Source organism: Balaenoptera ricei, chromosome 4 (assembly GCF_028023285.1).
Source record: "Balaenoptera ricei isolate mBalRic1 chromosome 4, mBalRic1.hap2, whole genome shotgun sequence".
Lineage (NCBI taxonomy): Eukaryota > Metazoa > Chordata > Mammalia > Artiodactyla > Balaenopteridae > Balaenoptera > Balaenoptera ricei.
In genome coordinates, this window is record NC_082642.1 from 147,964,429 (window position 1) to 147,980,014 (window position 15,586).

The 15,586-nt window shown below is 40.7% G+C and overlaps 1 protein-coding gene across 1 annotated transcript in view; it reads right to left on the reverse strand.

Annotated features, from left to right (window-relative positions):
* Positions 1-12,688: 12,688 nt before the first annotated feature.
* The window catches only part of TIAM1 (TIAM Rac1 associated GEF 1), a 269,436-nt gene continuing 266,538 nt past the window's right edge, over positions 12,689-15,586 (reverse strand). Inside the window, exon 27 of the mRNA XM_059921431.1 lies at positions 12,689-15,149. Within this exon, the coding sequence (XP_059777414.1) occupies positions 14,680-15,149 (470 nt within the window). The 3' untranslated portion in view covers positions 12,689-14,679. The remainder of the gene's footprint in view (positions 15,150-15,586) is intronic.

A 15,586-nucleotide genomic window follows, 5' to 3' on the forward strand; every position in this document is an offset into this window, starting at 1 on the left:
TCTGGCTTTGAGGGTCTTCCAATTCTGCATGTCTCCTCTGCTCTTTGGCTTTTAGGAAGTTCTCCCTGGGGATACAGGTGGGTCGTCCTTTTTTTTTTTTTTTTTTTTTTTATAGTAAACACAGAAACAGAATCCCAAAAGTCAGATTCTGTGCTTCTTCATTTACTAATCTATCCCACCTTGCTATGGAGTTTAAATGACCGAACTGCTTGGCTCCAGACTTTTCTATCACCAGTGCCCTCCCTCCTGGTGTATTTTTTCTAACTGTGGACACCTCAGAATTTAAAGGATTTCCTTTTGGCTACCAAATCACACTTACTAATCAATGCATTTAATTTTATGAGTATTTATCACAGATAGGGAAATATATCCATCATTCTGATCAGCATGAGTGTACAAGGGTGATGGCACTGAGTTACTATGAGTCCAGTTCAAAGTGAAGAAACGTAATATGTGAGTTCATCTCAGATCCTTTTTGAAGGTTGATGTATCATTTCATTAAGCTTTTCCAAAGACTGAAAAAAAGCTCTGGGACTCTCTGCTACTCATATAAAGCGAATAAAAGTGGGGATTTTACATAGCCTAGCATTTAAAAAAAATACACTGATGCACTGATCCCAACCCAGAGATTGTGATTCTCCTGGTCTGAGGTGAGTCCTGGCATCAGTATATTTTCTTTTTTTTTTTTTTTTTTTTTGAATTTTTGAATTTTACTTTTTTTTTTATACAGCAGGTTCTTATTAGTTATCCATTTTATACATATTAGTGTATATCTGTCCATCCCAATCTCCCAGTATATTTTCAAAGCTGCCTGGGGTTGAGTACCACAGATGGCTAAGATTTCCTGATTACATTTCTCCTGTTGCCATCAGAAGATGTCCGGCGTGCACACTGACCTATCATGTGCTTCCTCTCTGGAGGAAGGGCTGGCCTCTTCCAGGACTACAAGCCCGGAGACACGGAGCAGCAGTGGGAGGGAGCCGGGAGGATGGGGGCGGGGCCTTCCACTCGCCTGGTCCCCTCACTGTCTGTCTGTGCATCACTCCCTGCTGCTCCTTCGGAAAGACCCAGGGATTCTCCACGTGTCCCTCCTCTTCAGAGCTGCCACATCCCAAGTTCAGTTACCAGATATTAGCAGTGAGGATGCTGAGTCGGTATCGATGGAATGATTCCCCACTTTATTGCTGTCCCAAAAAATAAACCAGCATTTTTTTTTATTTCAGTTGAAATTTCATTGAAGAAACAGGAAATAAAAATAACAAATATGGCAAGTTAAGAATCATGTATCACTTATAGGTGGAATTTTAAAAAATGATACAAATGAACTTATTTACAAAACAGAAATAGACTCAAAGGCATAGAAGACAAATTTGTGGTTACCAAAGGTGACGGGCAGGGAGATAAATTAGGATTATGGGACTAACATATACACACTACTATATATAAAACAGGTAAACAACAAGGACCTACTGTATAGCACAGGGAACTCTACTCAATATCTTGAAATAACCTATAATGGAAAAGAATTTGAAAAAGAACATATATCTATATCTATCTATCTATCTATCTATATCTATATATATATGACTGAGTCACTTTGCTGTACACCTGAAACTAACTAACACAACATTGTAAATTAACTATACTTCAATTTTAAAAATTGGGAAATGGAAAAAAAATCATGAAACTTCCATTTTAAACCCCTGTCAAGGTTCTGTTTTGACATTTTCATAGATCCTAATCTTTCCTTTAGCCCGTCTGTGACTCCATCTGAAACAATCCTGGGGAATTTCCTCTAGCTCTTGTTCTGGGGAGCTAACCTTAACTGCACTTTATTTTTTTATTTTTTTCAAATTGTGTACCATGGTTCATTATATCAATTTTTAAAAACTTTTTATTAGAGTATTCTCGATTTACAATGTTGTGTTAGTTTCAGGTGCTGACTGCACTTTAAACAGGTCAAACTCTCCACACTTTATGCACCTGCCAGGACTGATGGAAACTCCAGGTCCTTTAGAACTGGGCTCCTAATGTGTAGTCTCCATCTAAGAAAGGATGGTGAAGAAGGTTCTTCAGAATCGGTTCCCTGTGTGGCTTTAGGATGACCTCTCTTGACCTTGGGGAGGTCACTCTCACCTTTCTCCAAAGTCCCCACAGCACTGATCCCTGAAAGCGCCAGCCTTTTGCTGGCGCTTGAAACCCTCTCCCAGGTTCTCCATTTGGTTGCTAGGATTGGCCGGGCACACATGCGGCTCAGCATCTGTACCCATCCCTTCCCACTACAGCATCAGCTCCATGAGGTTAAGGATTTGGTTGTGTGCTTCCTTGGCTCCTCCAGCACACAGAACAGTGCCTGGGCCTTCACACACAGAGCAGGTGCTCACAAGTGATACAGCAATCCCAGCCTGGGCCTTCACACACAGAGCAGGTGCTCACAAGTGATACAGCAATCCCACTCCCGGGCACATATCTGGAAAAGACAAAAACTCTAATTCAAAAAGACACATGCACCCCAGTGTTCATAGCAGCACTATTTACAGTAGTCAAGACATGGAAGCAACCTAAATGTCCATTGACAGAGGAATGGATAAAGAAGATGTGAGATATATATATATATGGCTGAGTAATATTCCATTATATATATATATATAATGGAATATTACTCAGCTATAAAAAAGAATGAAATATCTCCATTTGCAGCAACATGGATGGATCTAGAGATTATCATACTAAGTGAAGTAAGTCAGGTAGAGAAAGACAAATGTTATATGATATCACTTATATGTGGAATCTAAAAAATAATACAAATGTATCTTTACAAAACAGAAACGGACTCACAGACTTAGGAAACAAACTATGGTTGCCAAAGGGGAAAGGGAGGAGGGAGGGATAAATTAGGAGTTTGGGATTAGCAGATCCACACTACTATAGATAAAATAGATAAACAACAAGGACCTACTATATAGCACAGGGAACTATATTCAATATCTTGTAATAACTATAATGGAAAATAATCTGAAAAATATATATATATATGTGAAACAAAATCACTTTGCTGTACTCCTGAAACTAACACAATATTTTAAATCCACTATACTTCAATTTCAAAAAAATCAATACATATTTGTTGAATAAATGAATTAATTGTCTGAGGCAAGCAGTGGAGTCTGGTCCCATGAGTCACTTTGTAGCCTTGATGGTGGGTGTCATCCCTTCACTTGGGCAGCCTAAGACCCATCAACCAATGGATAGACAAACTTGGAGTTATTCATGCAATAAAATCTAGCAACAAATGTACAGAATGTACTACTAGGACACACAGACGAATCTTACCAATTTCTGTTGAGTGAAGGAAGCCAGCCAAAAGAGAGTGCACGCTATCTGCTCCCATTTATGTGAAGTTCAAAGGCAAGCAGAACTAATCAATTATGATGATCTTAGTAGTTAGTGTTTCTATAACAAAAGACCAGAGACTGGGTGGCTTAAACAATAGAAACTTATTTCTCACAGTTCTGGAGGCTAAGCCCAAGATCAAGGTGCCAGCAGATTCAGTGTCTGGTGAAGGCCCCCTTCCCTGTTTGCAGAATGCCACATTCTTGCTATGTCTTCATGTGGTGGAAATGATCTCTTCCATGTCATTTATAAGGGCACTAATCCCATTCATGAGGGCTCTGCCCTCATGACCTGATCATCTCCAGAGGCCCCACCTCCTAATACCATCCTAATGGGACTGGGACTTCAACATATGATTGGGGCTGGGGGGCAGGGGGACACAAACATTTAGTCCCCAGCAATGACGGAAGTCGTAATAGTGGTGACCCAAGGAAGGGGGTGGGTTTTGACTGGAAGAGATACAGGGAACTTTATGGGGTGCAGGAAATGTTCTATATCTTGCTCTGAGTAGTGGTAACATGGGGTAAACATACAAAAATCAAAGGTATTCATTTATATTGTGCACTTTGTATATCTGGTCTACCTCAATTTTTTTTTTAAATTATGTATTTATTTACTTTTGGCTGCATTGGGTCTTCATTGGGTTGCGCGGGCTTCTCATTGCAGTGGCTTCTCTTGTTGCGGAGCATAGGCTCTAGGCTCGAGGGCTTTAGAAGTTGTGGCTCTCGGGCTCTAGAGCACAGGCTCAGTTGTAGCACACGGGCTTAGTTGCTCCCCGGCATGTGGGATCTTCCCAGACCAGGGCTCGAACCAATGTCCCCCGCATTGGCAGGCAGATTCTTAACCACTGCGCCACCAGGGAGGCCCTACCTCAATTTTAAAATTCACTTTTAAAAACATCCCTCTCCCTCTCAGAAACGCCCTGTAAGTTTGTGTCTCTTATCTAGTTCTCAGTTAATTAATAAAGCAGAACTGTTTGTCATTCTGAAGCCTAACAAAGGACCTGGCCTTTTCCAGCCTGACACAACAGCTTTCTTTCTACCTCCCTAAGGGAATTTTATTTTTATAATGTCAAGATTTCTCACACATAACGTCCACTAAGGTACAGTAGGGACATATCCTTGAAGAAAGTCATTACCATTTATTTACTTATGCAAACAAGATCCAGGGCAGAGGGCACCCCCTCTTCAGCCCCACCACACAGTAGTGGCAGCCATGTGGTCCACTTCCAGGATTAGAGATATTGCTGGAGGGTGTAGGTCTTCAGAAGACAGCTCTCCATAAATAAAAACCAAACCAACTTCTTCAGGTTATTAAGAAAAATGAGCAGAAGAAAATAAGTCAATTGCAATTTTTAAAACAAATATCAATTAAAAAATAATAATTTCAAGAACCATCAACTGATTGAAGATTTTGAAAAAAAAATGATGGGGAAAGGAAGTATCAGTAAAACTATGGTAGGATTCCCAAATGTGTTTCTTATAAAAATTGAGTCAATGATGTGATCTTAACTGAGAGAAACTGCTCGTGCCCTGGATAAGATTTAGTAAGAAAAAGAAGGGGAAAAAAAAGAAAAATAGTTGGTGGAATTCTATGCATATTTGTGTTTTAGATTTCTTTATATATTTAGTCATCTGAGTAACATAAAAATCAAGCAGAAAAAAAGATTTTAGTAAATTTTTCCTATACTAGCTAAGACAGCTTGTGCAATGGGTTTTCATTCTTTTCTGATGTTAAAATCGGGGTGCATCAGACTCAGCCATCCAACTATGAATTATTGAGTACTATGGTAAGTGACATAGGACACATCCACTAATTGCTATTTTGATCAAAGCTTCCAAGTTTGTTTTAAAAATCATGTACATAAATTAAATGTACTTGCAAGGCAGCTTTTCCATTTCTTTTAAGTTCTATATAAAAACTTTCTTATTCTAATCATTTATATCACTGTTCAGTCTAGATTTACTTTTGCATATTTAATGGGGTGATGAATAACTTTACAAGTGAATACAAATCCCTAATAAGAATATTTTCCAGATGTTTCCCAACAAAGATCATTTTTCACTTGAAGGTTCCAAAGCAAACTTGGTAACATGTTATTATCTCAATGATAAATTGAGATGTCCATGAGGTTGACTGAGGTCCTGGGTAGGGGGTGGGAGGAAGTAGAAAGTGACCATTAATTGAGTCACATGATAAAGTAGGTATTGTTAACCCACATCTGAGGAGAGGAAACAGACTCAGAAGGGTTTGGTGCCTTGCCCAGGATCACACAGCTGGTAGACAAAATGTCAGGGTTCAGCACACAGGCATCCCATGCCAAAGCCCATCACTTTCCATCCATTCAGCTTCCCTGATGCCCAATGGAGAGTGGAAAGTGAGAAAGTGTGGACTGCCCTCTAAAATAATCCCAATTTCTCAGGCAATAGTTTTCAATTTTTTCTCAGAAGCTCCCAGAAATACTTTTTTAAAACTATGTACCCTCTCTCGTTAACATCTAAATGCTTTCCATTATTAATTTAAATCATTTCAAAGGATGTCATTTCTGGCTATGGTAGATTGTTGCAGTAATGGTCCCTAATGAGTCACACCTCCCTGGATCCATGCCTTTAGGCAGTTCTTTCCCAACCTGCCTCTGGGTTTGGTGACATGACTTGCTTTAGCCAATGGGACATAAGCAAACTTGAGTTAGGGAGAGGCTTGAAAATGGCATGTGCACTGGGGCTTGGTCCCCATGCTCTTTGGAACCCTGAGGCCACCATGTGTTATAGACTGAATGTTTGTGTTCCCCCCAGAATTTGTATGTTGAAGTCCTAACACTCAATGTGATGGTATTAGGAGGTGGGGCCTTTGAGAGGAGATAGGGTTTAGATTAGTTCATGAGGGTGGGACACTTATGAGGGGATTAGTGCCCTTAATAGAAGACAGATCTCTGTGTCTAGATAGAGATAGATAGATAGATCTCTCTCCACACATGCTTGGAGGAAAGGCCATGTGAGGACACAGAGGGGTAGCTGTCTACAAGCCAGGGCATGGGCTGTCATCAGGAATTCAATCTGCTGGGAACTTGATGTTGTATTTCCAGACTCCATAACTGTGAGAAATGAATGTCTGTTGTTTAAGCCACCCAGTCTATGATGTTTGTTATAGCAGCCCTAGCTGAATAAGACACTATGTAAAGAAGCCTATGCTAGCCACTGGTGGAAGAGAGGCCACACAGAACAGAAACAAGCTATCTCATCTGAGGATCCCTAGACCCAGCAAGCTTCCAACTGACAGACATGAATGAGGCCATAGGATGTGAGACCATCCAGCCCCAGCTGAGCTGAGCCACCAGCTGACCTCAGAGTTCGACCAACCCAGTCAAGACCAGAACTGCCCGCTGACCCACAGAATCATGAACATCAGAAATATTTGTTGTATGAAGCCACTAAACTTTAGGGTGGTTTGATTACATAGCAACTGATTCACTCATGTACTGTAAAATTTGATGTTTTAAAACAAAACTATTATGTCACTTTTAATGTATGTAACATAATCTAAATACTATGACAATTTATGCCCATCATCCATTTAAAATATATTTAAAAACTCAAAAATTTCACATCATTTCTTTTTCCTTTGAATTCAGTTTTTGAATGCCCTATTACCCTAACATACTACTTTACGATAAAAATATCTACATAAGTTTATTTGTTAAAAGTTTTGGCATTTTCCATGACCATAAACCTCCAACTATTAAAAAATCACTTTTGGATTGAGTTAGGATTATAATTATTATTGGTACATAATTGATCAATATGAAAATATAAATTAAAAATTATTAAATGTAAAAGGTAAAATTTCACTGAAGATGATATCTTCATGGCACAGAAATGTTTGGGTTTTTTCCCCAAGTAGTTCATGTATCCATGAATGGCTCTTACTTTTAGCTAGATACAGATAGAGTTTGGCATCGATTGTGTTTCTACTTTTCATTTTTATAGACACAAGCACAGAGAAACCTTGTTGGGGAGTGAAAAGAGTTACATTACGGTGGTGCCACTCGATTCCTTGACCTCTTGAATTATATATCAAAAATAAGAGATATCATCAACAATTATTTTGATTTCTCACCTGACAACTTAAGTCCTCTTTCAAAGTGACTGAAAGCAAATTTGAAACCACCTGACTTATAAAAGGATTAGCATCCTGGTCAGTAGTCATTTACTTTCTCAACATGCTATTTTTCTGTGTCTATTTGTTTGATGTCCCAGAGGTTTCCTCCCCCTACGTGTGATGTGGGAAAGATGAGAGGTCTCTTTCTTTTATAAAGTGGTAGAAATAAGACTGTGAAAGAGGAGGGAGAGAAGTTACACGTCCATCACAGGCACATTCCTACTAGGTGGATGAATTTTAGGAGAGAATATTTGGGTGTGGATTCTCCTTAAACTATTGGCTCCCTTGAACCCCCTGGAAAGTCACATTTTGGTTCAAGGAAATCAATGCTCTGTTGCATCTATTCATCTTTCTCTCTCTCGTGGTGAGAAACTCCCCGAGACTCGAATGGCTTATCGAAAATCATTGTCCTTTTCCCTGTTCTACAAAAAGCTTTCTTTTCCCATAATGGCTTTGAATAAGACATTATGATTTGTTGCAAGTGAACAAAAATTTCATCCAATCACCCATGCCTACCTTGATTTTCCATTCATTCCCCACACTAAGTAATCCTATTCTTGGAGTTGTAACCACTTTCCCATCTGCTAGATTTTATTAATGAGTTGTTAGATTGTGGTCCACTTGAGCCAGAGCTTGATCCTGTGGCATCTCTGTTTCAACAATTAAGTCTTATTTAAATCTAAAAACAAAAGGTCTATAAATACTTACTTCTTTCAAAATGTAATTTCCTTTATTAGTATATGCTGGGAAGAATGGATTGCCCAAGCATGTCTGTGATATAAAATTGATTTTATCTCTACTATAAAAGCTCAACTTTCATTTAAATCTGGAGGCAAAACAAGAAGCAGCATGAATGGGGTGAAGGATATTTAAAATGCCTGGAGTTTTGAAAGGGAGAATGCTTTGATGTTCAACTCGAATCACCATAAATACCCTATAGACCAATGGCCGAACATTCCAGTACAACTGAATGTGGACTGGGAAGGAGGATGGAACAGAGAGGAGGCCCAGCTCACCAAGCATACCCAGCCCCAGAATCTAAATACAAGCTCAGGTGAAAAAGCTAGTTTCCCTCAGCAAAGCCACAGGCATTTCTTTGACAAAGTAAAGACACTAGATAGGAAATAGGATCTTGACCACTCACCAGAACCCAAACAGGAGTATGGCAGCCTACAATTTAGAAATGTACATCAAAATCTTTAAAACGCATGTAAATGCACCCAAAGCTATTTCTATGACTGTACTCTAAGGACGTAATTGGACCCCTGCACAAAGAGTAGGCAACATGGATGCTCATGGTATTTTTTTATAATGATAAAAACTAGAATTCTTACTGTCCATCAGCAGGGAATTGGATATATAAATTATGGTAAATCACAGTCTATCCATTAACATGGATTACTATGGAGTTATGACTTAGAGTGATATAGGTCTATGTATAATGTCATAGGAAAATGTCCATAATTTGTATCATAAAAGCTAAAAATCAGGTTAATAAAATAGTATGAATTAATAAAATAGTATGAACCCATTGTGTGTGTGTGTTTGCACACATGCATGTATTCAAGAAACCAGTCGGGAGGACACAAGCCAAAATGTTAACATCTTGATTGAAAGTGAAGGTGTAATAATTAACCAACCATTATTGTCTAAAGCTCAAGGTAATGCTACCAGGCAGAAAACACCAGCACAGAGCAGAGCACAACAGAATACAGGACGTTCTAAGAGGAAGACACCAAAATCAGAAATGAAGGAGCTCTTGGGAACAAGCCCAGGAAACCCCAAATGGCTCTCAGAAAAAGAGATTAAGCCCTGAAGCCAAAGAGGATAGAGCTGGGGCTCAGAAAGATGACAGCAACTCGGTTAGGGTCCCACTGGCTAAAAAACCCAACTTTGGTTTGGTCTGGGTGTGGAGCATATTGAAACAATAAGGAAAATAGGGGTTATGTTCTATAGTGGTTCCTGATTTTTTAAATATTAAGGATCCTGCATTTAGGTTTTTAAAAAAAAGTGTGTCATGCCTCCCCTATCTGAGAGTAATTGACTATACAGATAATGCGATGTGAATATGTGGATTATAATCCGAAATCACTGGACAACAGCAGAGGACCTAGAGCCCAGCAGTTAGAAAGCACCAGCCCACAGTTAAGAGTCTGCTGTTAAAAGCAGTGATGTGAGGACTTGTCTATCCATCACTTTACACTGAGCACATGGTGGAGGTAGTGGCCATGGGTGATGGTGACATTGCCTTACTTCAACAGGGTAACTTATAGGCTAAAAGTTGCTTCATACTGTAGAAGCGGTGGAAGAGACCAGAATAAACCATTACAGATGAGTGATATTTAGTATATAAGGCGTTCTATTGATATTAGCGGGAGAGGGTTTTAACAGGGAGGACAGTATAAATAAAGTGATCCAGGGTTTTGTTCTGTTTCAGTCAATCGAAGCTGGTAACTTACCAACAGCATCCATACTCATGTGGGGTTTACAGAACTCTGCACATTCATGATTTGTGTTTTGAATATTCTTTGTTCTTCCTTCAAACATTGGCATCTTTTAGAGAAGGCTGTGGAGAAGGCAACACTGTAATTCTGATCTCATATGCTTTATAAATAAGTGGCTGAATATTTTGAGTATTTGTTTTTTATTTTTCTCCCTGTATTTTCATTTCTCCCTCTTCCCTACCTGCCCAATACTTACCTCTAAGAAGGGACTGTCACGGGGATTCCCTACTCCGGGAGAGGCTTGTAGCAAGATGAAAAGCAGAAATTGCCTGTAAGACTCGGGTAAAAATTGGGTATCAACAAAAGGTCTGAGAAAAAAGTAAGGGCTAGTCTACACTGCTCCCCACACTCTCATCCAACCCACCCACACACAGAAAGGCATATCCACTGCCTGGGGATGCAGGCAGGAGAGGGAGGTCTGAGGGGTGGAAGGGGCAAGATTGGGAAAGGCATCCTGGTAACATACCAGGGGGGTGGACACAGCATGCAACGGACCTGGTTGCAGAGGTGGGAAAACTGAGCTGGGCAAAAGGAAACACTGGAGAGCACACCAGCCAACTTGACAGAGCCTGTGGACATTGACCAGGACAATGGTCGTGGCTAGAGCTCCCTTGGTGGATGAATGGACCCCAAGACTGGAGGGAGGACGCCACCCTTATTACCTCCAAATCTTGACAACCAGGGAGAGAAAGGTGAACCGAGGGCATGTTCTGCCAGCCTGGTGGGATGCGAACTCAAAAAAGAAATTAAGTCCAGGTAAAGAGGAGTGGTTATTTCTGTATACTTGACTTCAAGCCCTCAATTTTTCCACACTGACAGATTCAGAAACTGGACAGGAAGGCAGCCCAAACTGCCTAATTCTCACTTATGCCGAGTGCAAAGTGTTGGAATAATTTCATCAGGTGTCCTTCAGTTATCTCCCCAAAGAAATACAACGGGTACAGGAAGAAATCTTTTTGTATCTTAAAATGTATATATTGGTACAGCAGAGCCTGAATATACTTTAAAAGGTATGTGCTCCAGATCACCGCTCAACATCAAAACGTTTAGAGACTGCCAAACCAACACTTCTCAAACTTGAACATGCATATGTATCACCTGGGTATCTTGTTAAAATGCGGGTTCTGCTTTAGTAGGTCTGGGTGCATTCCTAACAAGCTCCTAGGATCTGATGCTGATGTTCTTCCAGGAACCGCTCACCTGTGGCCGTGAGAGGAACTCTTTTACTTTAGGGAAGGCAGGAAGAGAAAACCTGTTCACCTGGAGGGGAGGGGTGGGTGGGGTCAACTTTGATGGGGAAGGTTCGTAAGGGACTGGGGAGGAGTAAGATCTGGGGCTCTGAAAGGGAAAGGTGAGGCAGCCCAAAACCACATTTACTTCTTCTGTGAGGCTGTGGAAGACTCAGGCAGCAAGACTCCCAGGGACAGAATGTAGAGGCAGATCTTGCGTTCAAGAGCTCACCCACCCAGGTCAGTCTAAGCTCTGCACTTCACCCCAATTCTTCCCCTGGCACCCCTCTCCCTGCTCGCACCAGGAGGGGGCAGGATACTGGAAAAGAGTGCTCAGCATGGGTACAGATCCGTATCTGTGCTATTTCGTATTCTCCATTATCAGCAGACCAAGATGTCGAGGAACTGTAATGTCTTTTGGTCGCTGTTGTTAAAACTTCAAGCTCTACTGACAAATACGTCACTCATATGTGGACTCTAATTTTTAAAAAATGATATAAATGAACTTATTTACAAAACAGAGACAGACTCAAAGATTCTGAAAACAAACTCATGGTTACCAAAGGGGAAACGTGGGGGGAGGAATAAATTAGGAGCTTGGGATTAACATACACACGCTACTGTATATAAAATAGATAACCAACAAGGACCTACTGTATGGCACAGGAAACTCTACTCAATATTCTGTAATAACCTATATGGGAAAAGAATCTTAAAAAGAATGAATATACGTACATGTACAACTGAATCACTTTGCTGTACACCTGAAACTAACACAACATTGTAAATCAACTATACTCCAATAAAATTTAAAACAAAAAAAGCTTCAAGCTCTACCGATAGCAAACGATAAACACCATTATCATCTCATTTATATGTGGAATCTAAAAAACAAACAAAAAACCACAACTAAACCAAGCTCATGGATATAGAGAACTGACCGGTGGTTGCCTGAGGTGGGGCGGGGGTATGGGCAAAAAAGGTGAAGGACATCAAAAGGTACAAACTTCCTGTTACAAAATAAGTCATGGGGATGTAATACACAGCATGGGGGCTATAGCTCATAACACTGTATTGCATATTTGAAAGTAGCTTCTTAGGAGAGTGGATCTTGAAGGTTCTCATCACAGAAAAATATTTTTTATAACTATGGATGATGATGGATGTTAACTAGACTTATTGTGGTGATAGTTTTGCAATATATACATTATGTTTAGTATCTGAAACTATCAATGTTATATATCAATTATACCTCAATTAAAAAAATAAACTTCAAGCTCCACCAAATCAGCTTTCCCTTGATGGTCATGATATTTATCGAAAAGAAAGGCAGACTTAGGTATCTTCTCCCACATATTCAACAGTTCATATCCATCCTCCCACCCAAAAAGGCACAGGACTGTCCACTTTTCAATATTTTTTATTGTTTGACAGGCATTTACAACGTTCCATTCATAGACCTAAAAACATAAAAATAGACCTTCTTTCAGCTTATAAAAGAAATATATAAGAACTTTTGACATAGACACATCATGACCTTATGTACAAGAGACAATGGCACCCTCTCCAAGCACCAGACTTTCCAGCATTTTCAGACAAACCCGTTGCACTGGGAGTGGTAAATGGGGCTATTAGAAGCCTCTGCTTCAGTTTTCCACCCAGACACAATCGAACTGGAGATGAAATGGAACAATGCAGTGATACGAAGGGTATAGAAATCATTCTAAAGCTCTTTAAGAAAATCAGAAGATATAGCAAAAATTTAATAGAATAAAACTCTCAAAAGATCAAGCTCAAAGCCCTGGAAACCCGAAAGGGGAGGGATACAGGGTGGGAAAGCAGGTAAAAGCAAGCAGGGGCACAAGAGCATGATGTTCTGAACTCTCTATTGTCTGGAAATATAAAGTCATAACTGATTTTTATAAAATATAATTCCTAAAGCTACTATAAAATTCAGGTCTTTAAAGTACCTACTGATGTGTCAAACATCAAATAGATATTTTCCCCAAAAAGAAAGTTTTCATATTATTTAAACCTTTCTTAGGAAGTGGACATTGTGAAACGGAAAAAAAAAAAGCTATAAACCTTTAAAAAAAAAAAAAAATTGAAAGTGCTTTAACTTGTTTTTGTTCTTCCTATTTGGAAATCTGTTTAGAACATTAGTTTTTTTAGCATGTTTACCCTGTTTTGTTGGCATGAAGAAGGTGTTAAACCCAAGACATGTTTTTTGAAGAGGTGGTTTTGTTAAACGGTTTGGTTATGGACTGTCAGGGAAGGAGTAGGTAATCTATGGATGAAGATGCAACTAGAAAACCAATGATCACCATGGCAACCCCATGAGGAGTCGTCTCCCCTCCCCCGCCATGTGCAACAGACACACACATTGCCCATCCCGGTGTCATGTTTAATCCAACCAAGCTCCCATCTCAAATAGAGATTCAAACATTTAAATTTAAAAAAAAAAACAAAAACAAACAAAAAAAAAAACAAAGCTGCTTCTTGGGAAAAAAGTTTCTCCTAAGCATCTTGTTGGCCTTTCATATATAAATATAAAATCACCACGCCTCACTCTCTCTGTAAAAGGTAAAATCCTCATTTTTTAAACTCAGAGTTACACTAACACTGTGTAAAAGTCTCATCTGTTTGTGCCCCCCCGCATCTCAGGTAAAATACAAAAAATAGTGTTTTTTTTATTTTTTCAAGTGATAAATTTGGATCTCTTTCCAAGGAGTTTGGCATCTTTATAATTCTATGCAAAACTAGAACCTCCGAACACCGACATCGAGTAAGACCAGCCATAGACCTAAACAGAAGAGGAAAAGAAAAAAGAAAAAAAAAAAGGCTCATGGAAACATAAATCTCCACCCTCTCCTCACACATTCTTAAAATACACAGATATTCTCAGACGTTTAAGAGGGAAAGGAGTAAGAACACTGCAAGCTGTACAGTTGCTTTGTCTCCCCAACTAGGAGATGGCTCCTGGACTGATTTCAGATAGAATCTTTTATCATTTTTTCGTGTGCTACCCTTTAAACTAATCTGTAGTACATACTTCAACTCCTGGGGTAATTTGCTTTCCAGTGCTATAGAATTTTTTTTTTTTTTTTAATTCTTTAGGCCCTGATTAATTGAGAATAAATAAAAGCCCTTGGTAATATAGAGAGATAGGACTCAAGCTGATTTGGGATTCTTGAACAATTCTTTCCGATGTTGTTAGAAACGATAAAGTTGGGTGGCTACATGGCTTCAGAACAAAGTCAGCTGCCAAAACCGTGTGTGCAAGAGTGCGACTTAAAGGGAGCATTCTCCCCCTCGCGAGTCCGGGAGGGGGGGTGGAGTAGGGGCGGGGCGGGAGACGTATCTACAAGGACTGTCTCTACCGGGGAACGGGAGAGTCAGATCTCAGTGTTCAGCTTCCTGGAGGGGGCAAAGTCTTCACGCCTAACCCAAATAACCTCCTCGCTCGTGCTCTCCGGGCCTCCGTTGATGCCCGACAGGGCGGCTTGCTTCTTGAGCTGCGTCATGCGGGATGCGTGACTATGCAGGGGCTTCTGGCCTCCCTCCCGCTGACTGATGGAGGCGGCCTGAAGCCGCTCCTGCAGGTCTCTGTCCGCGGCGGCGCCCTTCACGGACTCACAGAACTCATCATCGTCACTGAGGATGTCCGTCTCCTTGATGTCATCCTGCTCCTCATACCGAGCAAGGTCAAACTGTTCCTCTACCCAGCGGTCAGTGTCCCCGCCACCGGGGGGCTGCTGGGACTCCTTCTCCGGGCTGCTGGCGGAGATGGCATCAGAGTCAATGGTAAACCTGTTTCGGGCCAGTCGCCGCCTCCTCCTCCCAAGAGACTTGCTTGGGGCGGACACTGCGCACACACACAAAAATATAAAAATAAAACGCCCACATGCTTTACGTGCGATGAAAATCCAGAAAGCAAATACAAGAAAAGGAAAGTAAAGGCTACACGATATGCATTCAGGACCTGGATGTCGTTTGGGGCTTAAAGTCCGGATTTCACCAGTCTGTCTTGGGGTCGTTACCTTGCACAAGTGTCTGGACTTGGAGGATGTTACCGCCATCGACGGAAGGGCAAGGAGGGGGGGCAGCTGGGGGCAGCATATGGGTGGGTTGTAGGTTATGGGGGAAAGGGGATTCAACTCCCTCTGAAATAATCAGTTTCTCTACCCTGTGCACCTGGGAGACAGGGAGTGCAGCTTCTTGCTGCTGTCGAGCGCACGACTGATGTTGGGATTAATTAGTGCCCTCAGTTCCGACCATGGCCCATGTCACAGTGCTCTGGGA